Source organism: Halichoerus grypus, chromosome 2 (assembly GCF_964656455.1).
Source record: "Halichoerus grypus chromosome 2, mHalGry1.hap1.1, whole genome shotgun sequence".
NCBI classification, from domain to species: Eukaryota; Metazoa; Chordata; class Mammalia; order Carnivora; family Phocidae; genus Halichoerus; species Halichoerus grypus.
Window position 1 is genome coordinate 178,413,622 of NC_135713.1, and position 27,181 is coordinate 178,440,802.

General features: G+C 44.7%; 1 protein-coding gene across 7 annotated transcripts; it reads left to right on the forward strand.

The window, feature by feature from the left end:
- Window positions 1–565: 565 nt before the first annotated feature.
- Window positions 566–17,824, forward strand: COIL (coilin). 7 transcript variants are annotated; one of them, XM_036106092.2, is made up of 7 exons: window positions 566–843; window positions 7,797–8,907; window positions 9,031–9,117; window positions 9,762–9,809; window positions 12,128–12,197; window positions 15,244–15,402; window positions 16,861–17,824. In XM_036106092.2, exons 1-7 carry the CDS (start codon window positions 599–601, stop codon window positions 16,887–16,889), a joined length of 1,749 nt encoding a protein of 582 aa, XP_035961985.1. In that variant the 5' UTR covers window positions 566–598; the 3' UTR covers window positions 16,890–17,824. The 7 variants fall into 7 exon arrangements, with proteins under 7 accessions (XP_035961985.1, XP_035961988.1, XP_035961998.1 ...); XM_036106095.2 differs by having other exon boundaries at window positions 15,244–15,332; XM_036106138.2 differs by lacking the exon at window positions 566–843 and adding an exon at window positions 1,032–1,259.
- Window positions 17,825–27,181: the final 9,357 nt, after the last annotated feature.

The window sequence follows — 27,181 nt, forward strand, 5'->3', positions numbered from 1 at the left end:
CAACACATTGGGAATTGTATCTTTTCCAACGAAAAATTTTGTCAATTAAATGTATTGGGGGGGGCGCCTGGGTGGCTCAGTCATTAAGCATCTGCCTTCGGCTCAGGTCATGATCCCAGGGTCCTGGGATCAAGCCCCACATAGGGCTCCCTGCTGAGCGGGAAGCCTGCTTCTCCCTCTCCCACTCCCCCTGCTTGTGTTCCCTCGCTCGCTGTCTCTCTCTCTGTCAAATAAATAAGTAAAATCTTTAAAAAAAAATGTATTGGGAGTTAGTGTTTTTTGAAATTCTTTTCCGTGTGAAAGCAACTATCTTAGAAGCCAACTACTGAGAAGTGCATGTTTATCCAGAGAGCTGCCTAAATTCGGACCTGCGCAGTGCTCAGCGGGAAAGGAACTCACTTACACTCTTCCCTAGCCCCGTGATGAACAGAATGGAATCGAATCAACCCCGCTCGGCGTTCTTGCCGGTCACGGAGGCTGTAGTAGCCACTTGGAGCCAATAGGGGGCATACGTTAAAAGGCCCCAGGGGGCGGGCCGCCGAGCACGCCTCTCGGTAGCCCTGTGGTGTCTCTCGGCTTCCGTTGAGCATCGGGCAAGATGGCGGCCTCCGAGACGGTTAGGCTACGGCTTCAATTTGATTACCCGCCGCCGGCTACCCCGCACTGCACGGCCTTCTGGCTTCTTGTCGACTTGAACAGATGCCGAGTGGTCACGGATCTCATTAGTCTCATCCGCCAGCGCTTCGGCTTCAGTTCTGGGGCCCTCCTGGGCCTCTACTTGGAGGGGGGGCTCTTGCCCCCAGCCGAGAGCGCGCGCCTGGTACGAGACAACGACTGCCTCAGGTGCGCGCTGCGGCGGGGTCGGGGGTGGCGGGGAGGGCGGCGGGCTGCGGATGCGCCTGCGCACGCCCGGGGCGCCTCGGCCCTCGGAGGCCGCGCGTGGGTGGGGGGTGTGGGGTGGGGAGTGGGGGTGGGCGTGGGGTGGGGCTGTCAAGCTGCGCGTTTGTGAACCCAGGAGATGCTGATTGGTCTAGGCAGGCTTGGGGCTCAGGAAGCCGCAGGGTGAGGAGCATCCTCTCCCGGAGTGCTTCTGAGCCAGGTGATTGGTGGACCAGACTTGGAAAGACCCTGATCCTGTGCGTGGGCCGGGCCTGTGTTTCTTTCCGCCCTGATTTAGCGGGCACTCACTTAGCGAGACACTGTGGAGTGCGCGTGATGCAGAGGGCCTGAGACCCGGCCTTCCCCTGGCGGCTCTCAAGGTCAGGTGCAGGGGACCCAGGCAAACAGGAACAGTCGCGTTTTCTTCAAAGCGTGTGGTTCGTCCTACCTTAGTGCTCCTGCGAGATCTTCTCAGACTTACGGTGTCATTCTTGTCATAACGTGGGTGTTTTGTGGTTCTTTTAAATAGGTATTTGGGACCTTTTGGGTTGTGAATTGAGAAATAAAATAGTTTTAAATATGCTTTTGGAAATTAAAAAAATGGTACTGAGATGAGTATCAAGGAGCTGTTGTGGTATGAATTGCCCGTGTGTGGTTGATTTGTCTCAATAAAATGGTAAGACATGATCATATCAGTTTGCGTTTTTTGACTAATTTATTCAGGGCTTCTTTTAAAGGTCAGCTACAATGAAAAAATTCTAGAGTTATGAACCAGGCTACTTCCTGTGCTTGCTCTTTGTTGAATATTCTGTTCCTTAGAACATGTCAGATTTCATAAGATTTCTTCAGAACATCAGGGAATTCAGTTTGGAACAATAACTACATCTTTGTGTATGTGTATCTCTCTTAAAATCAGGAATGCTGTGATTTGTTGAGAATGTTTAGCTGTTTCTAAAGACAATTTGAAATGGTCCAAATTTCAAAAAGAGTTCTTTTTCCTTTTTCTTTCACTGTAATGGCTCTCCATTATTTCTGCAATTCAGGGACTACTTAAATATCAATTGCAAGGACTGCCTCCCCTCCTATTAAGTTTACTTTCTGAACTATCCCCTGCCTAATGAATTAATAACTTGCTGCTCACTAACTGCAGTTATACCTCAATTAATGAATTATCTGGGAATTATACTCTTTATAATGAAGTTAATGTCAAAAGCAACCCATGACAGCTGTTATAGGAAATAAATACAGCACAATGGCAGGCAGAATTTCTCCTAAACACTTCAAATGCATAATTGTGGTGTGGTAAGAAATACCTCTGCAGCTGGCTTCAGTGGTAAATGGGGCAGACCTTAGGAAAAAACTGAATTTGGAAAAATTTTGTATTTTTTTTTTAAGATTTTATTTATTTATTTGACAGAGAGAGACACAGCGAGAGAGGGAACACAAGCAGGGGGAGTGGGAGAGGGAGAAGCAGGCTTCCTGTGGAGCAGGGAGCCCGATGCGGGGCTCGATCCCAGGACCCTGGGATCATGACCTGAGCCGAAGGCAGACGCTTAACGACCGAGCCACCCAGGCGCCCCAAAATTTTGTATATTTTTGTGGTTGCCGGTTTTCAATCATTCTGTCTTCCAATAGATTCACCTTTCTTCGGAGCTACAGAAGAAAGCATAGTCTCTTTTCTTAAAGGTTGCTAGTATTGTTGGAGTGGACCAAAATAACTAGTTTCATGCTTCTGTAGATTACCTTCTTGTGTGATGCAGGCCATCAGCCTGGGTAATTATACTATGGTGTGCTGCTAAGTGCAGAAGATGATTGAGAAGGGAGAGATCATCATGGAACGCAAATGGTCAGGGACTTTCGCAGTTCTTTGATGGACATGTTAGAAATGGAAATGTTAGATGGCCCAGGAGAGTTGTAGAGGCAAAAGCTAGACTGACTTGGTGAAGAGGTAAGTCTGACTGCAGAAGGATTCTGTAGGGATTGCTGGGAGTACTGAGAGAAGTCTAATGAGGAAAGGTGGAGTCAGGTGGTAGGAAGCTTGAGAGGCCATTTCCCCATGGCCATTTCCTCACAGCCCATTCTCTCAAGCCCCCAGAATCTTTTTCTGTTCTGACAGACAAAAAAAAACCCTTATACTTCAAAATAGTTCAAGGTAAAAAGTCCCTTATTTCTCTTCTACATACTCTTCCCACACCCTACTCTCTGGAAGTATCCTCAGTTTAGTTTGGGATCTGTCTTCCCAGATTTTTTCCATACATATGCAAACGTATATACTTATACTTTTTTAAATACACATGTCATCATAATAAACATATTGTCTGCACCTCACTTTTTTACCTAACATCATGGGTATCTTTCATTTGAGTGTATATAGTATGTGATGTACATCATTCTTTTTTTAAATTTTTTTATTTTTGCAAGCGAGAGATGGAGGGAACAAGCAGGGGGAGGAGTAGGGGGAGAGGAAGAAGCAGGCTCCCCGCTGAGCAGGGAGCCCAGCGCAGGACCCCTGGGATCATGACCTGAGCCAAAGGCAGACGCTTAACCATCTGAGCCACCCAGGCGCCCTGCATCATTCTTTTTAAATGCCATGTAGTATTCTTTTACATGACCATGTCAATTTCTTTAACCATCCTCTTACAAATGGACCTTTTAGGTTGTTATCTTTGTTCATTTGGGTTGCTATGATAAAAATACCATAAACTGGGTAGCTTATAAACAACAGGAATTTATTTCTCACAGTTCTAGAGGCGGGGAGTCCAAGATCAAGGTGCCAGCAGATTCAGTGTCTGGTGAGGCTTGCTTTCTGGTTCATAGATGGCACCTTCTCACTGTGCCCTCACTGTGGAAGGGACTAGGGAGGGCTATAGGGTCTCTTTTATAGGAGCACGAATCTGGTTCGTGAGGGTTCCACCGTCATGACCTAAGCACCTTCCAAAGTCCCCACCTCCTAATTCCATCACCTTGGCGGTTAGGGTTTCAACATACAAATTTTACAGGGACACAAACATTTAGACCATGGCATTTTGTTTTGTTTTGTTTTAAGATTTTGTTTTTAAGTAATCTCTGCATCCAGCATGGGGCCCAAACACAACCCTGAGATCAAAAGTCACACACTCCATCGACTGAGCCAGCCAGCCAGCCCCTCCCCATGACGGTTGTTTTGTGTTTCACTGGTACATACCGCTGTAGCGAGCATCCTTGTACGGCCTTGTGTACTTGGGCAGTGGTTCAGCAGGATACATTCCTAGAATAGGTACTTTTTGGTCAGATTTTAAAATTTGGTAAGTACTGTCAAATTGGCCTCCAGAAAAGTTGTACAGGTCTGGGGGCACCTGGGTGGCTCAGTCGTTAAGCGTCTGCCTTCGGCTCAGGTCATGATCCCAGGGTCCTGGGATCGAGCCCCACATCGGGCTCCCTGCTCTGCCGGAAGCCTGCTTCTCCCTCTCCCTCTGCCCCTGTTTGGGTTCCCTCTCTTGCTGTGTTTCTCTCTCTGTCAAATAAATAAATAAAATCTTTAAAAAAAAAAAAAGTTGTACAGGTCTGTATTTATGCCAACAATATGAGTTACTTTTGTTCAGTATTGTGTGAAAGGTAAGAGAGCAGAGTGATTAAGAGTTCAAGGTCTGGAGTCAGAACCCTAGGTTCGAATCATGACTCATTAGCTGTGTTCCCTTGGTCAAGTACCTTAACCTCTCTGACGGTGATAATGCAGCAGCCAGGCAGGAGGGAGGCCGCAGGGAACTGAGGGGACCCAGAGAGGGTGCACCTCTACCTTTTCACTCTCCTTGTTGGATTTCACCTCCATTTGGTGGGACAAATTCATTAAAAACCCGCCAACTCCTGTCCTCACTGGACTAACAATTATTGTATTAATAAAAATTAGAGTTAGCATTTGGAGAGGACTTGCTCTGAGTCTGGCACTGCTGTAAACCTAGATGGGGGCTCATCTGAGTGTTGTAATTATTATCACTGTCCCCAGTCTTACAACTGAGAAAGGTTGAGGTACTATTTAAAAATTCTACTTAAAGTGGGAGAAGAAGGATTTGAATCCAGTCACTTTGGCCTTGGCAGGCAGTGGGTTTGGGGTATCAGGCTGTGCAGCTGGGCGTGGCTGTATTTCTGTACGACAGAGTCCTAGAAAGGAAATTGCACATTTAAAGGGAGCGCCTTGCATTTTGGGGTGCCTGGGTGGCTCAGTCGGTTGAGTGTCAGACTCTTGGTCTCTGCTTAGGTCGTGATTTCATGGGTTGTGAGATTGAGCCCTGAATTGGGCTCCGCGCTCAGTGGGGAGTCTGCTTAAAGATTCTCTCCCTCTGCCCCCCCCCCACCTGCTTGGGCGCATGCTCTCTCGCTCTCTCTCTCTCTCTCTCTCGAATAAATAAATCTTAAAAAAATAAATAAAGGGAGTGCCTCGCATTTTGATAATACCACCCAGCTTGCCCTGCAAAGAGTTTGCCTGAACATTGAAGAGTCTGTTTTAAAAACTTCTTGGAATTAAATCTTTTATTGCTAATTACATAGGTAATTCTCTTTTTTTTTTTTTTTTTAAGATTTTATTTACCTACTTGACAAAGAGAGAGAGATAGAGAGAGCAGGAACACAAGGAGGGGGAGTAGGGGAGGGAGAAGCAGGCTCCCCGCGGAGCAGGGAGCCCGACGCGGGGCTCGATCCCAGGACCCCGGGATCATGACCTGAGCCGAAGGCAGACGCTTAACGACTGAGCCACCCAGGCACCGCTTACATAGTTAATTCACTTCTCTTCGTACAAGGACGGCTACATTTGTTATCTGTGATACAGGAAGAGAAATGAAGGACATTCCCAGGGAAAGTGTACACCCTGAAAGGAATGGTAACTCAGCAGACCCTAATGAACCATTTCTTACCCTCTGGATGGCAGTTTGTCTCTCAATCTTACTGTGTTCCAAACGGAAATGATTCTCCCCAGGAACAGCAGAGAGTGAGTGAGGCTGTAACAATCACAGGACCTTTAAGCCAATATCCACAGATCCGACGTCTTCAGAATAGGTGAGGTGATGCCGAGGGCGGGGTTTTGAAAGCGTGAAGGTGTTGGAGCCTCCTCTGAATGGCAGCAGGTGCTGTGTTCCAGTGATTTAGTAAACTACAGGACTGAACAGAGAGTCTTGCAACCATTTTCAAAGTTTGATGGGAAATTTGGTCCTAACTGGTTGCCTCAGGATTGAAGCTTGAATCATAACATTGCTAGAAGTAAAACCAATTTATCAAGAATGTCAAGGGACAATCCAATATACTGCAAGTTCCCCAGTAGTTCTTAGATTCACAGGATGCCAAACTACTTTTTGCCCATTTGAGAATTACTTCCTTGCTGCTAGATGCTGAGGTCCATCCTGGGAATCGAGAGTAATGTGTTTTTATAAATTAAATCCTTGATCTTGCAGACTTTTATTTCTGTCTTTATCCTGATATCAGTAGCTTTGATTTTACTTTGATTTGTATGAGTCTGTGTATTTGTGTATTCTGAAGAGTAATTGTGGATTTTTTTTCAGCTACCACATTGTGATAAATCACAGGATTACTATCCCATAAAAAATTGTTTTTAAATGCCTGTATCTTCTTATTCCCCAATTATACTTTTTTTTTTCAAATATGATTATCTAATCTTTCTGTGGTCACTAAAAAAACTTGATGAAATATATAACTGGATATAAATGTATTAAAAGTATAATGTCTGTTTTTAGCAGGCAATTTTAAGCACCCGCTATGTACTTGACACTGGGGACAGTCCATCATTGGACTGCACAAAAAACAGAATTAGCTGTTGCCAGTTCATGGAACAACAGAATTTCTTTACTATGATAACAATTTTGGATGGAGTGTGTTAGGGTTCTCCAGAGAAACAGAAACAATGGCGATAATAGATGTATATATATAGATATGAACTTGTTATAAGGAATTGGCTCATGAGATTATGGAGGCTGAGAGGTCCCAAGATCCACCGTTAGCAAGCTGTAGACCCAGGAGAACCAATGATATGGTTGCAATCCAAGTCCGAAGGCTTGAGATCCAGGCTGTTGATGGTGTAAGTTCCAGTCCTAGTTTGAGTCTGAAGGCAGGAGAAGGCTGAGGTCCCAGCTCAGACAGTTGGGCAGAGAGAGGGAATTCCATTCAGGCCTTCCGTGGATTGGGTGAGGCCCACTCACATTGGGTTGGGCAATCTGTTTGACTTAGTCTACCAATTCAAATGTGAATCTCATCTAGAAACACCTTCATAGACAAACCCAGAACAGTGTTTAACCAAATCTCTGGGCACCCACGGCCCAGTCAAGTTGATACATAAAATAAATAATCACAGAATTGAATTTTACGATGGCTTGTCACTATCCCAGAAAACATAACTTGTTAGAGCATTTTTTCCTAAATTTCAACAGAATAAAAGTAAAATCTGATTTTAAGAAAAAGCAGCCCACATTTAAAAACAAAAATGGATACTCTGCTTTATCACCATTTGGGATAGGCAGTCTAATAGAGTGGAAAGATCGTGAACTTTGAAGTTAGACAAACTGCGGTTTGAATCCCATTTCTACTGCTTATCAGCTGTGGATCTTGGGCGGGTTACATGTCTGAACTGTAATTTTGTGATCTATTTTAAAATGAAGGATATCTACTTCATGGTGGCATTTAGATTAGAGAAAAGGTCTAGAAAATATTTGGGATGCAGTAGATACACAATAAATAAAACTAGTCATTTGAAAGTTGACCGTAAGTGATACCATATAGGCCATTTTGTCAAAAAGAGTCTTTTGTCCTTAAGTGATTTGACATTTTTTCATTGCCTAGTGGCAATGATAATATACAACCATCCCAGTATATAACTGTGTCCTGGAGACGTGCTTATGAATTACTCACTGTGGCTTTTTTGCTTGTTGTTTTGATAGAGTTAAATTAGAAGAGAGAGCAGCTGCTGAGAACACCATGACCATCAAGAATGGTGATGATAGTCATTTATTACCTAAAAAAGCAAAGAAGAGGGCATTTAAGTTGGAGGAGGGTGAAGAAACTGAACTAGATTACAAAAATTCAAAGAAGCATTGGAAGAAGCAAGAGAACAATAATGATAAGACCTTGGATCTAGAACCAAAAGCTGTCATAGATCTGAGTGTGAGGAAAAAAAGCAAGAGGAAAAACAAAGCCATGTGTAGTGTAGTGGATGGTGATGACGAAGAAACCAAGAGAAAATCACCAAAGAGAAAGGAGAAATGTGAATATAAAAAGCGGACAAAGAACTCCAGGTCTTCCAAAGCACAGACAGTGAAGGACTGGGCCACCCCGAACTGTGGTCCTCCGAAAGGCTCACCTGCTAGAAACAGCCTGGTCAAAGCCAAAAGGAAAGGTGGCACGGGCATTAGTACAAAAGAGAGTCCCATTTCCTCCTCAGAGTCCGAGTCTTACCATGAATCAACCAGCGATGGTCTCAGCCATGTCATCTTGGAGGTCAGAAATTCCTCAGAGAAGATATCAACTGAGTCATCAAAGGAGGGACCCTCTACCAAAAACACAGCTGCAAACAAAGTGGCCGCCAAAACTGGCTTTAACTCTACCGCTGTCAAGGGCAAGACAACCAGAACATCGTCTTCTAGTTCAGACTCTAGCTCAGAGTCAGACGACCAGTGCACGGTGTCCAAGAGCACCCCGGAGCGCGCTGCCGGGTTCCTGAAGCCGGTAGGCCTCTTTGCAGGACGAGGCTGTCCGGGCCCGGGGCCCTGCTCGCAGACTCCCGGCGCTGCCCCGTGGAAGCATTCTGAGGCCAACGGTGCCAGACCCGCCCCTCCTGCCCCTCCTCCCAACGTGACTCTCCCCGCCAGTTTGGGAAGAGGTTGGGGGAGAGGAGAGGACCTTCTTTCTTGGAAGGGGGCTAGGGGTCGGGGGATGCGGGGGAGAGGCCGAGGCCGAGGGCAGGCCGTTTCCTTTGTGTTAAATAGAAACGCCGAATATCAGAAGCACCAGCAATTAAATGAAATGGTCACGAACTCATCTACTATTATCCAGGCAAGTGTGGTTTCTCCTGAGCGTACCTCTTCCCCTTCTCCCACGGGGTGTGTCTGGAGTGGGTGTCACGGGTTCGCTTTTTTTCACCATTAACAGAGTCCCATGACTAATGCTGTTTTTCAGAATCCAGTAGAGACACACAAGAAGGACTACAGTTTGTTACCACTGTTAGCAGCTGCTCCTCAAGTTGGAGAAAAGATTGCATTTAAGGTATATTTTAAAACCACAACAATTACAACAAAAAAGATTATCCTCCCTCCAAATAAACTTACTCGTTAGCAGCTCAGGATTATATATGTATATGTATGTAGACCTTTCCAGATCATATCTGTCCTGTTCTCGTGCCTGGCACGTAGTAGGTGCCTACTTTTTTTTTTTTTTTTTTTTAAAGATTTTATTTATTTGACAGAGAGAGACACAGCGAGAGAGGGAACACAAGCAGGGGGAGTGGGAGAGGGAGAAGCAGGCTTCCCGCCGAGCAGGGAGCCCGATGCGGGGCTCGATCCCAGGACCCTAGGATCATGACCCGAGCCGAAGGCAGACGCCCAACGACTGAGCCACCCAGGCGCCCCAGGTGCCTACTTATTATTTCGTGAATGAATAAAAACGGCTTAGCCCAATGTCTGGAACATAGCAAGTACTCAGTAAAAAAGGCTCTACATATCACCAGCCCCCCCCCAACATCCTCCCCCAAACCAAAGAAACCTTTCCCACTGGAACCCCTGTTTTGCCATAGGTTCATGGTAGGGCCCCCAGAGTGGCGGGGTGGGCGCCCCAACCCGGCACATTTTCTCAGGGGCAGAGGAGAGGAACCGCAGAGTTTGTGTATTTGTGGGCTCTTTCTTCTTTTGTAGCTTTTGGAACTAACGTCCGATTATTCTCCTGATGTCTCTGACTATAAGGTAAGGCTTTTTATTTAAAACTAACTGTTAGTATTTTGAAGAAGCTAAAGTCGTATTTAGTACTGCTAATATGGATAATTTTGCTTTTTTGGAGTAAATAATGTTGTAAAGTAGAAAATGGGAACATTATCAAAATGTAAACTTTTTAATAATATCACTGTGGAGCGCCCCAGTGTTGTTTTCCTTACACTTGGGGATGGATGTAGGACAATGACGAGGTTTAATTTTTTTAAGTCATTTTCTTCTAACCAGCTTAGACATTTGCAAGCTTATTTGAATGCCACTCCCCCAGGATCCTAAACTTTGAAAGGAAATAATAAATAGCTCTCAGCCAGAAAATTTGATTATTTTCATCATAGGAATCTATTTTATATAATTGTGAATTACTGCAGATTCTTACAGTCTAACATGGCCCCTTTTGCATTATCCATTAACCACAGGTAATTCACAAATATCATCCTTGGAATTTATTCACTAAACATCTGTGTGGGACTTCACGTTGGTATGAGCTTTATCATAGTTCAATAAAAGCTTAACTCCAGTGGGATTACAGAATCACATGTTTCTTTCCCTTTTTCACCCATTCAAAATTTTGTTAAAATGCATAATTTCTTATTTCGATGTAATATATGGAATATAAGTCCATTTAAAAAATAATTGATAATGTTAACATAGTAATACAGAGAAAGTACAAGGAGATTTGATTTAATCTGAGTTGATACCTTGGAAGACTTTTTTTTTTAAACCTTGGAAGACTTTTAAAATCCTGGTAAGAACCTTTCCTCAAAAGCAGACTAGAAGAAGAATCAGTTCATGAAGGGGGTTTGGTAGGTCAGTTGTAGGTAATTGGTATTTTATCACATTTTTCATCTTAGCCCTTTATTATAGGTGACATATAAGTTATCATCTAAAGCAGGATACTTGTGAATGAAAGGGATTAATAGTATATTAATAACTATCCTGGAAGGAAATATAAATGGACCTGTCTTGGGCAAACTGGGATGTTTTGTCACCTTACGGTAGATAAGGACTTTAATTCTGTGATATATGGGGAGATAGATAAATACAGAATTCATATGTCCTATAGCCTCTACAAATTATAAGTCTAGGTGATACTTATTTTTTAAAAAAATGCATATTAAATCGATGTTGGTCATCACAGTTATTAGCCTGGAACGCTATTTGCTTACTTTCCCGGTATTTTTAGAACTTTATGGAAATTATTTTCAAAACCATTTGCAGAGTGAAAATCAGTCCCAATTTTTGCTTTGACCTCAAGTGCTGCTATCTAGCTTGATCACTGGCTTTATTCCTGAAGCTTGTCTTCAGAAGTCAAATCTGTCTTCAAAGAATGTAGTCTCCTCCGCTCCAACCCTGTCTCACGTGTGCGCACCTACCTGCGGGATTTTAATCGATGGAGGAGACTGAGCGACACCGCAGAAGTCAGTGCAATGAAGAAAGAATTTCTTACTTACGTTTGCCGAGGGAGCAGGGAATGCATGTCATGCGGGCCCCTGGGGGAAAGCGTCCCTGGGGGACGTCATTTGGAGGCAGAAGCAGGAGTGAGGAGAAAGCCTGTGCCAGGGCCTTTATTGGTGTTTCCGTGGGATAAGCAAGGCAGGATGGGGGAAGTAGTTTAGGATTGGCTAGTTTGAAGAATTAGCAGGCTTTGGGCTATAGGGGCTGTCCCTAGTTGTGTGGTACTTGCCTCTGGGATGATTTAGACCAGGGAAAATAGTGGCTTGAGGTGTGGGAGTTTTATTTCTCGTACAGGTTGATTTATTTAAAAAAAATTTTTTTTATAAAGATTTTATTTATTTGACAGAAAGAGGCAGCAAGAGAGGGAACACAAGCAGGGGGAGCGGGAGAGGGAGAAGCAGGCTTCCTGCTGAGCAAGGAGCCCTATGTGGGGCTCGATCCTGGGGTCCTGGGATCATGACCTGAGCCAAAGGCAGACGCTCAATGACTAAGCCACCTAGGCACCCCTAAAAAAAATTTTTAAGACTTTATTTATTTGAGAGAGAGAGAGCATAAGTGGGGGGTGAGGGGGGCAGAGAGAGAGAGAAGGAGAAACAGACTCCCTGCTGAGCAGGGAGCCCGATCGATGCAGGACCCTGAGATTATGACCTGAGCCGAAGGCAGACGCTTAACCAACTGATCCACCCAGGTGCCCCTAAAAAAAGGTTTAGTATTGAGATAAAATCTATATAATGTAAAATTCACCATTTTAATTGTTTTAAAGTGTATAATTCGGTGGTTTTAATATATTCTCAATGTTTCACATGTTGGTTTTTGACTTGGACTTTTATTTTTGAAAGGAAGGAAAAATACTAAGCCACAATCCAGAGACCCAGCAAGTAGATATAGAAATTCTTTCATCCTTACCTGGTGAGTCTTCTAGAAAAGAATTTGAAAATTTAGGCTCTTCATATCTACGTTGGTTTCTAAATAGCTTTTATACCCAGGAGCTGCTCTCTGCCTTGGCCTCTGTGACCAAGTCTCCCCTACCCCTGTGGGCACAGAGCAGCCCTGGGGACCCGCACTCCCTCTAGGGGAGGTGTATGTCCACTGAGGGTTGTTGGAGTTGTTTCCAAAGCTGTTAGGCAAGTTGTTCTTATTTCTGTAATTACGTAATTTCATAAAAATGACATAAACTGATGAGCACTGATTGCAAAAAGAATTATTTCTATGAAACCCAAATTGAATGCTGACCCAAGAGTGTAACTAAGAAATTTATTGAATTATGGATCTGCCAAAAGAGATTGGGAGGAATCTGGTAAAAATCTAGGAAGTTCCTGAACTTAGACTGCCTTGCTAGTGTTTGCATTCTTGCATCCCTTTAAAAAAAACTCAGAACTTGTAATTGTAGAAATTGCAGACATATATTAAGTATATGGTTTATAAAAGAAAGATAACTCTAATCAGCAGGCTCCTAAGACCTACTCAGCTCTATTTTAAAAGAATTGGTTTCTTTTAAAAAACATACTTTTGTGTGTGAAGTCAAAATAAAATGTCTGAAGTATATGTGCATGTCTACTCTCACATATTATTTCAAATGCTTCCCTGCTTTATCCCTGATTCATCTCACCTATTATTGGTTCTAAAATCCGGGAATAAGAGAGCTTTTACTGTATATGGCTTCACTTGGGTTGTGTCGTAGGGGTCCCTGGCCAGAGAGCAGGGGAGATCCCTTTTTCTTAGCAGGCCCTAAGGCAATTAAAATGTTAAGTAAATGATTAGATATAACTTAAATTGGTTTTCCAGCTTTCTTCTGATTAGGTTTTATTTGAAGAAATCTCCCTTCCTAGGAATGGTGGACAGAGAAGTTTGTCCATGGTCAGATTCCATGGATACAGCCTGATCACTGCTTGTCAGGTGATTGGCAGTGAGAGCATCCAACTGGAACTTTTCTTCTTTGGAGCATCTAGAAGTGGCTTTATCTGTTCACTAATAGAAATACAGGTAGTCCTCGCTTTGCATGGTTCTGATATATATATCTGTAGGACCTTTAGTTACCATGGTTTGGTTAAATAACACCAGTTCCCAATGACATTAGGGATGCTGTTAGCTGTGAATAACTGCTAGCTTTTTGGTCCACAGACGACTATGTCAATAACAGGTGCACATCACGGTCAGTGACCAGTCATGTCACTTCCCGGTCTCCCGGTGCTTGGTCCCTGTGCGTCTGTTACTCCCTCCCCAGACACACGGCAATGCGTGTGCTTGTGCTGCCTCCTTGTCTCTCAGGGATAAACCCACATGGCATTTTACAAAAATGGACGTTGAGGTAGGGAATTGGTCAACAAGGCTGAGAGTACAACAAAGAAACAAAAAGTGATGATCCTGGAGGTGACATCCAAGTGGAATTCAAGTGAAGTGGGGTCAGAAGAAACAGCTGACCGTGGGGATGTTGGCACTGCAGTTCATGTGAACTTCTTTTTTTTTTTTTTTTAAAGATTTTATTTATTTGACAGAGAGACACAGCGAGAGGGGGAACACAAGCAGGGGGAGTGGGAGAGGGAGAAGCAGGCTTCCCGCTGAGCAGGGAGCCCGATGCGGGGCTCGATCCCAGGACCCTGGGACCATGACCTGAGCTGAAGGCAGACGCTTAATGACCGAGCCACCCAGGTGCCCCTCATGTAAACGTCTTGACATAAATGAGGAAGGATGGTGGTGACAGAAGGGATGAAGAGGTCCCCAAAGTGACATCAGCAAAAACGTCACACAGTTGCAAAAAAGAAGCAAAGCAGCTCTAAGAGCTATTTCATGATGATGTTAAGAGCTCGAAGGATAAAATACTGAAAGCTGATGCACACTTAGAAAGGAGCCTGCTGCTTCTGCAAGGTGTAGAAAAGATTCTCACTTGGTGTTGTCGTTATGTGACAGGAAGGCGAGCACTGTTCAGACGACCCTTGATAATAGCATGTTCTTTTCTTTTTTTTAAGATTTTTATTTTTAGGGGCGCCTGGGTGGCTCAGTCGTTAAGCATCTGCCTTCGGCTCAGGTCATGGTCCCAGGGCCCTGGGATCAAGCCCTGCATTGGGCTCCTGCTCAGCGGGAAGCCTGCTTCTCCCTCTCCCGCTCCCCCTGCTTGTGTTCCCTCTCTCGCTGTCTTTCTCTCTGTCAAATAAAAAAATAAAATCTTTAAAAAAAAAAACAAACGATTTTTTTATTTTTGTGTCCTCTCTATACCCAAAGCGGGGCTCGAACTCACGATCCCAAGATCTAGAGTCGCATGCTCTACCGACTGAGCCAGCCAGGTGCCTGGATAAGTTTCTTAACAAAGAAATAGAACACTAATTCTGTCTTTCTGGTGGTTTAGATTACAGTGTACTAAATAAGTATTAGTTTTGCTACTTTTCGTCTCTCAGTACAGTAGAGGTTTTAATGTTTCGACAATTTTTAAAATGTCACGAGACCATCATAATTTTCCCCCTTGATTATTCAGATTGTTCTACATAATTTCAGCCTGCATGGTCATTTTTATGACCCCGCACTACCATACAAAGCGAGGACTGCTGTATTACCAAGTAGTAAGTATGTTTAATTTCTGAGGACAGAGCAAGATAGACAAATTTTGCAGTTTCAGATTACCTTTCCCGGCTGGAACATATCAATTATCTTTTGGATTATCTAATGGTTACACATAATCTTTTCTGAGAGTACTGATAACAGTGTATCAAGCTCATTTCTTTTTTCGATGAAGGAGTGATTGTCTCTGATAAATGGCCAAGAAGCTCTCGTCTGCTGTTACAGCGTTTTCTAAGGGTCTCCTGTCACTGAGCACTCCATGCTTTCATGTGTGTACCCAGCCTCCACATCAATGGACAATTTGTTTGTGGTTGTTTTTCTAATGATATAAATTCCCTGTAGAGGAACATTTTCACTACTGGGAAATGACTTATTGTCTCTCCTTCCTACCGTCTGGTTTCAGCCATGAAAGAACCTGGGAAATTTGATTTGGTTTATCACAACGAAAATGGAACTGAGGTAGTGGAATATGCTGTGACGCAGGAGAAGAGGGTAGGCGCGCTTCTCTTCTTGGGGTCGCTTGGTTGTCTGTTCTCTCGACTGGCTGCTGGCGGTCTGGAAGGTGACATTGAGGCTTCCTGAACTGCCTATATTAAAGTCATAAAAGATCTCGGCCCTGGGATCTCTGGTCTGCCTACAGGGTGGCAGTTTCAGTGCCCAGTGCCAGGTTAGGGTGCCATCTTGGATCTCAAAGAGCCTACATGACGAGGTGCACAAATAACAAAGTCTTATTGAAGACTGTAGAGTTGCATAAAAACATAGTTATTTGTAAGGGCTTCAGTAGAGAAGAGTAGTGTATTTAAAAACCTTATTGATACATACATTGAGAAAAGTATGTATAGTATATAGCTTGAAGGATTGTCATAAATGAACATACCCATGTCACCGGCACCTGGGTCAAGAAGCAGAACGTTAACAGCCCCCCTGGAAATCTCCATCATGTCTCCTTGCAGTCACTACTATCTCCCAAATGTTACCGTGATTCTGACTTACAGCAGCATAGATGGTTTTGAGGAATGACATAAAATGATGATTCTGTCTTTTGACTTCTGTTTAAATCCTTAAATTGCCATTTTAGGAAATATCTGGTTTAGAGCTTTTAGGCAGCAAGACTTGCAGAGTTGCTGACGAGGCTATGCTAGCATTAAACTAAATAGAATTTATATTTAAGAAAATGCTTCCTCTTAAGGTGTTTATATTTGAAATGTTATGGATATTATTCTGTAACTTTCAGTATTGCAAACTCACATTTTAGAAATGTAAACTTGTAGAAACCCTAACCAGACTATGTTTTCCTTTGTCTTTAGGATAGATGACACTCTTAGGGATTTATTCCAAAAACACATTTTTAGGGTCTGTGGTAGGATCAACAGATTTGGCCAAGTCTCCTGAACTTTTTTATTTGCAACGTATGCCTCTTCACTTTTTTGTTGAAATGTATTCTTGGAAACTACATTGGAAAATTAACCTTGGAATCCTCTCTCTGCTTTATTAAACTGGGGCTTGAAGCAGAGCTGCCGTTCTCTGACACTAGAGGGCCCTCATGGGTCGTCCACATGGCCGAGTGTTAGCATTTGTTCGCTCTTGGTAAAACATGAACCGCCTCCTAGTTCCAGGCCGCACAGGATAGAGCTGTGCAACCGAGCAGAAGGAGTCCACTGATAACCCTTAAGGGCCACATCTGCCTGTGAAGAGTCTGTGGGCCGCTGAGCCACAGGGTCCTGTTGAGCAAATCCTATTGACCCTGGGTAACCAGCTGCCCCACAACCCAGCCCATCCCATCCCTACCCTCCCTGGAAATGAAGGAAAGGGGAAATGTGTTTAATGTAAAGTGTAGTTGCATTCTAGGTAAACAATTCTTTTACCTTAATTGAATTCAGCTTACTGGGACTCAGATCATTCCAGGTCTTCAACCATTCTGCACAAATGGAAATTTACTTGACTGAAGTTTTTAACCGACTGAAACCTGTATGATCTCCAAAGGAAGCCTCTAAACCAAATATTTTGTGTTTTTCCTCAGATCACTGTTTTTTGGAGAGAGTTGATTGATCCAAGATTGATTGTTGATTCTCCGAGTACCATACCAAGTACAGAGCCTGCTTGAGGATGACCTCTCCACCTCATAGTTTATGAATGTCTTGTTGGTGAAAGTGACTATAACCTGAACTTTAAAAAAAAAAAAAAGATTTTGAAAGTTGTATGCATTTTTTGTTCACTTTACTGCATAGGAAAAAAATCTACCTCATCATTTAAAATAACATGGGTGTTGCTTTTTGTAGATCTTTTTTTTTTTCTTCTTCCAGGCTTAATTCCAGTACCAAAATTTAAAACAGGACATTCCCTGCAGGCATTGTTATGTATCAGTATATATGGTTTCTTCCCTTTTTTATTTATTTTTTGACCATCAAGTAGCCATCGTCGGTAGGAGTTTATAACACCAAGTACAAGAAAATGCTGCATATCTTGTCTTAGTAAGTTTTATTAAGTAACGTTTTAAAACATGAAAGCATGTTACTTGATCTAATTTTTTAACATTCAGGTTGTTCCATTAAATATGGAACATCTTATAAATTGCAAGTATTTTATAATTGTAACTGTCAAGAATTAAAAAGTAGCTGGGTTTGTTGCAGGCAATGAGTTAAGGAATCCTTTCACATTTTTCTCAACTTTAAAATTGAGGATTTTCAGAGCCCTGTGTAGAGCAGTGAAAGTAAGACCTCGTGTGTTTGCCTGGGATGAACTGGTGTTCCACCTGGGTGAGGGGATCTCCTATGAGTTCAGACCAGGGAACGTGTTATCTTGCTACAAGATCCCAAGCACCTGGCTGAGTGAGGACTGAACAGAAACTTCAGTTTCTGTTATTATTCAACACAAAGCTAAAATGGCTAAATCTATACTGTGAAAATTGCTTCCTTTTAACAAAAGATCAGGTTCCTCCTTCAGCTTCGCAGATTTTTAAATAAAACCATATTGAACTAAACTTCCATGCTGAGTCATCATGTTTAGTTGAGTATTGCAAATTGCTGTCTTGTTTCACAATAACGCGCGAGAGAGAAATGTTCTGGAGAGGAAGTTTTGTTTTGACTGAAGAGTCTGGTGTTGCACAGTTTAGTGCAATGAGATTCACCAGATCTAGGAGCTGTTGGGCCGGTGATGCTGTCAACTTTTAACCTGCATGACATTGATGTGTATCAGATGTGGATTTACTGATTTTTTTCTTTAAAGATTTTATTTATTTGACAGACAGCGAGAGAGGGAACACAAGCAGGGAGAGTGGGGGAGGGAGAAGCAGACTCCCTGCTGAGCAGGGAGCCCAGTGCTGATGCGGGGCTTGATCCCAGGACCCTGGGATCATGACCTGAGCCGAAGGTGGACGCTTAATGACTGAGCAGGCGCCCGGATTTATTGATTTGTAATGAGAAGTATTACTCCAGAAAGTGTGAGGTCAATGTGAATGATGGGATCTTGGCACTGGGGTTCTTGCATAGCACACTTTCTTTCCAGGGTCTGAAAAACAAATTAAGGTAACTAGTAAGCACCAAGAGGCATATGAATAAATGCTCAACATCATCATCAGGGAAATGCAAATCAAAACCACAATGAGATATCACCTCACACCTGTTAGAATGGATATTATCAAAAAGACAAGAAATGAGTGTTGGTGAGGATGTGGAGGAAAGGGAATCCACTGTGCAGCCACTTTGGAAAACAGTATGCCCTATGTTCATTGCAGCATTATTTACAGTAGGCAAGATATGGAAACAAGTGTCCATCAGTGGATGAACAGATAAAGAAAATGTGGTATATATATATGTATGTACTTGTTATTCAACCATAAAAAGGAAATCTTGCCATTTGTGGCAACATGGATGGACCTTGAGGATACTATGCTAAGTGAAATAAGTCAGAGAAAGATATTGTATGATCTCATATATGCAGTCTAAACAACCCCCTCCCCCCCCCAAAAGGAACTCAAATACAGAGAACAGATTGGTGGTTGCCAGTGGTAGGGGGTGGGGGTGGGCAAAATGAGCAATGGGGGTAAAAGGTACAAGCTTCCGGTTATAAAATAAGTCATAGGCATGTACCGTACAGCATGGTGACTATAGTTAATAATACTGTATTCCATATTTGAAAGTTCCTAGGAGAGTAGATCTTAAAAAATTCTCATCACAAAAAGTTTTCTGTAACTATGTATGGTGGTAGATGTTACCTAGATTTATTGTGGTTATCGTTTTGCAATGAGTGTATACAAATACCGAGTCATATTGTGCACCTGGAACTAATGTTATATGTCAGTTTTACTTCAGTTAAAAAAGATAATTAGTAAACATTGACTAGATCAAAGGGAAGTGTTGACCTCAGGGTGTGTTTTCTTCAGATTATAATCAATTCATGAGTCCCCTTTTTCCTCTGTAGTGGTGTTTTTCAAACTACAAATAGCAGCCTACTAGAAGGTCATGATGTCAAATTGGGGGTCATGACCTCTTTGAAAGATGTACTAGGATAGAAAAATACTACATCCAGTACATTTCAGTTTTCTTTATAAAACAGATTGAACTACTGGGTGGCTCAGGTTAGTAGCTAGCTGCCTTCAGCTCAGGTCATGATCCCAGGGTCCTGGGATCAAGGCCCATGGGGTTCCCTGCTCAGTGGGGAGCCTGCTTCTCCCTCTCCCTCCCCCTCTCCCCCAGCTCATGTGCACACGTGCGCTCTCTCAAATAAATAAAATCTTAAACCCCAGAATTTACATATAGCTGTGTGTGTACTGGACCACCATGTAAAATGTAGCTGTATTTATTCCTTTTTTTTTTTTTAATTATTTATTTGAGAGAGAGTGAGTGAGAGAGAGCACAAGCAGGGGGAGCAGCAGAGGGAGAGGGAGAAGCAGACTCCCTGCTGAGCAGGGAGCCCAATGCGGGGCTCGATCCCAGGACCCTGGGATCATGACCTGAGCCGAAGGCAGACACTTAACCGACTGAGCCACCCAGGTGCCCCGTAGCTGTATTTATTCTTGCTGGAAATCAGATCATTGTCCAACGTGGAAACTCTAAACTATACCATTTATTCCAGGAGTGAGAGAGAAGAAGGGAGATGAGGAAAGATGCTGGGCAAAAAGTACCTGCCAGAGACTAAGTCTTTGCCTCACTTGTCCTGGGCTGGTGGTCCTGTTCTAGATGAGGAAATAGCAAGTACTCAGTGGCCAGCCCTGAACATTACAGGATTAGCCTGTGGATTTCAAGTAGTGACGTATCTAACTCCTTTCATCGTAATATTGAGTAACTTGCCAAAGACCACACAGTTAGAGGAGAAAGCGTCTAGTGTAATTTCAGAGCAGTATTTTTCGCCAAGGTTTTTCAGTGGCTGTCCCTAAAGCTCTTGTGTCCTGGCCTGACCATAAGCAGTAGGGCGCTCTCCACACCCTTCCCCCACGGCAGCCTGTGTCATAGGGAACAGGAAACTTCTGGCTCATGACCTTTCTGCCCCCACGACTCAGTTTGGTCTATCTTCAGGTTGTCCGCTCACCATTAAGTTCTTTTTTGTTTTTTGTTTTGTTTTGTTTTTAAAGATTATTTGAGAGAGAGAGAGATAGCGAGAGCAGGAACACAAGCAGGGGGAGTGGGAGAGGCAGAAGCAGGCCTCCCGAGGAGCAGGGAGCCGGATGCGGGGCTCGATCCCAGGACCCTGGCATCATGACCTGAGCCGAAGGCAGACGCTTAACGACTCAGCCACCCAGGCACCCCAGTTTTTTTGTTTTTTTAATTGGGTGTTTTTTATTATTTTTATTTCGATTTAAAAAATTATTTTAAAAGAGCTTGATTGAGGTATAACTGTTAACCTAAAAACTGCACATATTAAATGTGTTCCATTTGATGAGTCTGAACATATGCATACACTCATGAAACCATCACCACAATTAAGCTAATAAGCAGCACCTTCAAAAGTTTCCTTGCGCCTTGTTTTGTTTTTTTGTGTGTATGTTAACAACACAACATGAGACCTACCGTCCTAAATTTTTATATAAGTGGAATCATGTAGTATTTGTCCCTTATGCCTGGCTTATTTCACTTAGCACCCTTTGGTTCATCCGTGTTGTTGCAGATGGCAGGATTGCCATTTTTTAGGCTGATAATACTCTGTTGTTTGTGGGTACCACACTTTTTATCCATTCATGCGTGGATGGACGTTTAGGTTTCTACATCTGACCACGGTCATGGTTAAATTCTAAACTGCTTTAGCTCTTAGACATTCAACTCTGTATAAAAAGACTGTGACCCTTATTGATCAGTCCAATATCCCACTGGATCTTTTTTCCCTTCTTGTGACAGCTGCAGGTTCTCCAACTCTGTTCACGTCCCTGATATGATCGATCTCCTCTTTGCTGTCCTCCCTGGGGGTACTGTGTTGTTAACTTCTTTTTTTTTTTTTTTTTTAAAGATTTTATTTATTTATTTGAGAGAGAGAATGAGATAGAGAGAGAGAGCATGAGAGGGGGGAGGGTCAGAGGGAGAAGCAGACTCCCTGCCGAGCAGGGAGCCCGATGCGGGACTTGATCCTTGGACTCCAGGATCATGACCTGAGCTGAAGGCAGTCGCTTAACCAACTGAGCCACCCAGGCGCCCTGTGTTGTTAACTTCTTACCTGCTAACTTTATTTTAGCTACTTCCAAACCTGGATTCGTTGGAGCATTCATTCCCAAACTTTTTAACTGTTCTGAAGGGATGACATCACAAAAACTCTTCCCAGGTGAGAGAACTATGTACTCTCAAAATGTGGGTACTATTCGGTTCTAACTTTTAACTTCCTTATTTATACCTAAAAGAGCTGTTCCAAACTTTCTCCTTCAACCCAGACCCTCCTCCCCCATGTCAAGTAAACAGCTCTTGCCACTCACCAAGATGAGGGGGACGGGCAGGAATCCCCTTCCTTCTCAGTAATGACTGTACTGGTTGGTTTTTCTTCCTGGGGCTCTGTTCCCAGCACTGGCTTGCAAGGCCTACTGTATCAGCCTAGATCCGATTAGGAGAAAGAAGCCACACAGTAATTCAAACAGGAAAAGTTTAGTATCGAGAATTACTAACTCTAACAGGGGTTGGAGTAATGAGGGACCGGCTAGTAGGAAATGAAGAGGGCGCTAACGGAATAGCAAACATGAGAAGCAGCTACTCCTGGAGCTGAGACAGAGCCCCCCAGGGAAGAATCCCCAAACCCCCGCCCCTGGGGCTCTCATGCTGAGGCCCTCTTGGGAGGTCATGGCCGTCCCTCACTGAAGGGCAGAGAAGTCTCTGTTGCTGTAGTGGCAGAACGTGCTGGAAATCTGCCCTCTCCCACACATTTAATTATGTGGTATTTTAAAGTTACATTTATTAATATTGCCAAATATCTGATCCCGTCAAACCAGTCTCTGAGTATTGGGAAACTGTCAGCTCGCTATAGCAGATGCATTTCCAAAATGTATCTGAAAATCCAAATTTTTCTAATTTTTGCCTGAAAGCTCACATTTTTTCACTGGCAACTGACACAGTCAGTTGCTCTTGAAGTGAGAGACTGACTTCGTTCGTTGTCAAGAAGGTGTCTGCCAGACCCATGTCCGAGCGACCACAGGTTGTCCGTCCGGCCGTGTTTCAAGCAATGGTGGCGTTCCACAGAAGGAGCGGGCCGCTGGGCTTGGCACGCAGCACGCCTCTCCGTGGGAAAGCCACCGTCCTCGGGCTCGCGGCAGCCAATGTGCCTTCGCGGGTCACGATTTCCTAACAGTAATCGCCCCTGCTCTATCAGGGACAGTGCTTCTCCTCCCCGCTTTTGCACCATCACCGCAGACGTAATGCGGTGACAAGACAACCCCTTTGTGGTTTGGGCCTCACCGGCCCCTGAAAGATGCTGAGAGACCTGCTGGCCTCGCGGAAGGAGACGGGGTTTGAAGTCGGGGTTGGGGGCCCCATGTGAGCCCCGAGTCAGAGCGCGTGTCTTCATGACTACAGTGGGCCTGCCCCACCCTTGGCTGACAATGAAAAGTCAAAATAATGTTTGCAAAATGTGACACTATTCAGAAAGGGTTGGTCTACCCTTAAGCCTCTAATCACACTCGAGAGGCTAATTAATAACATTCATTACCATCATTAACATTCAGAAAGAAAAGTCACAACTGAGTATCAGCATGTGATCACCTTGAGGGTGGACTCATTTCACTGCAAAAGTGATGCCGATTCAGTCAAAAGGATCTGCTAAACAGGCCTAAAAATCCCGCCTGCCGCTGGCAGCTGTTCTGCACCAACAAGAATGTAGTTACCGTTAGCCCCCGGCTGCTCGGACGATCCAGGTGTACCCAAGGGAGCGTGACAGCTCTGCCAAAGGACTCAAGAGCAACCAAAGCTCTGGCCAAAGTCGTGAGGCCAAACCTTGGGTGCCTACTTGGGGCACTGGAGGTCATGTGATGTTAAAGCCAGAAGCCACCCTCAGAATAATGAAGCCCAATCCCCACCCCCACCGCCCGCCTTTTTTTTTTTTTTTTAAGAGATTTATTTATTTATTTTAGGGGAGGAGGGGCAAAGGGAGAGGGAGAATCTTAGGCAGGTTCCACGCTGGGCTGGGCGTGGAGCCTGACACGGGGCTCGATCTCACAACCCTGAGATCATGACCTGAGCCGCAATCAAGAGTCAGTTGGGTCGCTTAACCGACTGAACCCCGCGGGCGTCCTCTGAATCCCCTTTAAGCTGACAGCAGAGCCAGAGGAAGTGACCTGGCAGAGGCAGTACGGGGCTAGAACGCGGGCTCTAACGCGTGCTGGGCTGGCTACAAATTCTGGCTCTCACTCCGCCTCCGAGCTGCCCGGTAGCCTCCGTCGGCCTCAGCTTCCTCAGCAGCGTGCCCACCGTGCCCACCGTGCCCACCGTGCGAGTGTGGCCGGGCCTGCGGGAGAGAACAGCGCCCCGGAGGCATTTAGTGCAGGGCTAGGCGCACAGTAGGTGCTTGTTGAGACATTAGTTGTCATTTGTTCGTGTTCCCGTTACGGCGCTTGGCCAAGGTCCGGCTCTGAATTTTGGGCAGAATCTCAAATTTTTTTTGAATTTATCTTAATTTTTAAATTTTATTTTCATCTGTTAGAAACAACTCGCGCCATAGTTCATATTACAGCTGCCATGTTTAGATGTTCCTTAATTACATCTTTATTTTATTTTATGTTTTAAGGATTTTATTTATTTATTTTAGAGAGAGAGCGAGAGCGCGTGCTCACGCATGCAGCGGGGGAGGAGCAGAGGGGGAGGGAAAGGGACTTGCCGACTCCCAGCTGAGCGCGGAGCCCCTGTCTCCAGGGGGAGCTCGATCCCACCACCCTGAGATCATGACCTGAGCTGAAACCAAGAGTCTAAAGCGCAACTGACTGAACCACCCAGGCGCCCCCTTAATTACATCTTCAGGTAGGAGCAAGTGAGTCACCTAATTCTGATCAGTGATGCTTTTATTCTAGAAGGCTTGGGGGATTTCTGCCCTGACTCCATGCATGCATTATCTCTAAACTGTTGTGCTTATCCTCATACCTGAATGGTACAGTTTGCCCCCGTGACTTCAGCTACTTAAACACACGATCCACACTTTCAAGGAAGTTATATTGAGAAAACAACTCAGGGTTTGCTTGGGGTTTCTCTTCCTCCCCAGCGAACAGGAGAGAAAAGTCCTTCGGAGATGAAGTAGTGAGGGATTACAGGAAAACAAGTACAATGAAACCCCAGCAAAATGCACTGGGGCTGTGATAGGACCGGTGATTATTGGCTCCTGTCCCCGGTCATCTTGCTAACCTTGCAGCAATGCAACCCCTTGTGTTAAACAAGTGCATTTGGGGACACCATTTATAGGGTTTTACTATATACAAATGTGGCTACTAGGTAATGTATTTTTTTTTTTTTTTTTACTAGCCAACCATGAGAGAGTCCAAAGGCTGGGTTGGACTCAGGTTGTATCGGTTACCTATCCCAGCCAGCCTGTCTCAGCTGAAAGCGGTCGGCCTCCCTGAGATACACCCTCAGGGCCAATGGCACAGGCCAGCCCGTTTGCTGCCGTGCTGAGTCTGCCAGGGAAGCCTGCTTGTGCCGCAAGGGAAGGCGCGGGTGGGTTGGGGACCTTGCTGCTCCCGTGGGTCTGCAGATTAGCAGCCTCTGCCTCCTGGGAGCTGATTAGGAAAACAGGGTCCCAGCCCCACCGGACCCGCTGGATCGGAGGATGTAGTAGCAGAACCCCACGTGACGCATGCGCAGGAAGTTCTGGGACGCGCTGAGTTAGGGGAGGACGCAGTTGGGACCTTGGCGCTGTTTCCTGCTCATCAGACTAATACAAGTTACCCCTGCTTGACTAAACCTGGTCCCCGTGAGGTTTTTCTTGGGGGGGCTGACCTGACAAACCTGAGATTCTCTTTCACTGTAGCGGGAAAAGGGAGTGAGTGACACAGCCGCTCCAACCAAGAGCTGGCTCAGGGCTCTCAGAAGGATAAGGGTTTTATTTTTTAATTATTTACAAATTTTTAAAAATTAATTTATTTATTTGAGAGAGAGAGAGAGCAGGGGGAGGAGCAGAAGGAGAGAGAAAAGCGGACCCCCGCTGAGCACAGAGCCTGATGTGGGGCTTGATCTCACCACCCTGAGTCAAAGCCAAGAGTCAGATGCTTAACCAACTGAGCCACCAGGTGCCCCTAAAGGTTTCATTTTAATCAGGACTGACATTCAGTTGATTGCTGTAAGTACTGCTTCCAGACACTTTTCGTATCAGAGCACACGTAGAAAACATTTGCAGGCACCTTGGGATAAGCAAATAATGCTCTTAGTGGCCAGAGGCAACCGACCACCCAGCTTCTTGCCGCACCAGAGCCGTAGGGATCGAAGTCTTGGAACACAGGTAAAGCGAGCCATTTGAGCACACCAGGGTTCCAGGACACAGCAGCTAGGTCAGGGTAGGAGCAGGGAATGGATCCTGCGTGCCCTGAGCAGTCCTGAGCAGCCCCAGCACCATGTTGGACTGGTCACCATCCTAGCCCCGGAGGAGCACCGCCCCAGACTGAGACGCACAGCTGGGGATGAGATGCTCAGCACAAGGAAGCTTGGGAGAATGGAAATGGTAACAACAGCTACATGTCAGCTGTCTTTCTAAGCAGTAAACATGTATTAACTCCTTTACCTAACAAGTTGATGAGTTAGGTACTTGTTCCATTTCCCTTTTACAGACGAGGAAACTGAGGCACAGAGGTGCAGTCCTTGCCCATGGTCGCACGGCTAGCGAACGAAGGAGATCTAAATCTGGGTTGTCTGCTCCAGAGTCTGTCCTCTTGCTCTACCACCTGTCCAGCAGTAGAAGATCCCAGGGAAGAAAGAGACAGAGTGGGGCGCCTGGGTGGCTCAGTCGTTAAGCATCCACCTTCGGCTCATGTCATGGTCCCAGGGTCCTGGGATCGAGTCCCGCATCGGGCTCCCTGCTCTGCAGGGAGCCTGCTTCTCTTGTGTTCCCTCTCTCACTGTGTCTCTCTCTGTCAAATAAATAAATAAAATCTTTAAAAAACTACAAAAAAACAGAAAAAAAAAAGAAAGAGACGGAGTATGAAGTGAAAAGGACACCCGGACCTGGCAGCATCCCGTCAGCCGACTGAGGCTTCATCTGGAACCCGGGCTGCAGGGTCCCCGTCACCCGGTTAGGAACGAACAAGAGGAAACAGATACCAAATTCCACATTAGGAATTGAGCAAAATGTTTGGAGCTGAATCCCTTAAGAATATGTTCTTGCAAACACTGTTAAAGGGAAAAAGCGAAGCACAAATGAGTCCAAGAATGTGCTTTCGGCCCCCTGACAGATAATTAGAATCAGCTGCTCTGTCTGTGCATCATGAATAAGGGGCTTGGTTTTTTGTTTTTTTTTAACTTCTTTATAATAATGACAATGCAATACTTTAAAAGTTTTATTTTCCTTCAACATAAATTCAAATGAATGTTGTTTCATGTCTGATCACATTAATATATTTTTTTAAAGATTTATTTATTTATTTGGCAGCAAGAGAGGGAACACAAGCAGGGGGAGTGGGAGAGGGAGAAGCAGGCTTCCCGCTGAGCAGGGAGCCTGATGCGGGGCTCGATCCCAGGACCCTGGGACCATGACCTGAGCAGAAGGCACCCTTAACAACTGAGCCACCCAGGCGCCCCCACTTAAGATTTTTAACAACAACATATAGAATATCCTCCCCACCCCACCCCCATCCCTGTCCCATTTTTATAAAACAAGTGCTGTCTTGGCGCGCCTGGGTGGCTCAGTCCATTAAGCATCTGCCTTTGGTTCAGGTCATGATCTCAGGGTCCTGGAATTGA

Excerpts from the sequence above, each read along its gene's own strand:
- COIL (XM_036106092.2), top strand. The coding sequence starts at position 599 with ATGGCGGCCTCCGAGACGGTTAGGCTACGGCTTCAATTTGATTACCCG. Across the intron at positions 8,908-9,030 it reads ACTCATCTACTATTATCCAG|AATCCAGTAGAGACACACAA; the intron begins GCAAGTGTGGTT and ends GCTGTTTTTCAG. Across the intron at positions 9,810-12,127 it reads CTGATGTCTCTGACTATAAG|GAAGGAAAAATACTAAGCCA; the intron begins GTAAGGCTTTTT and ends TATTTTTGAAAG.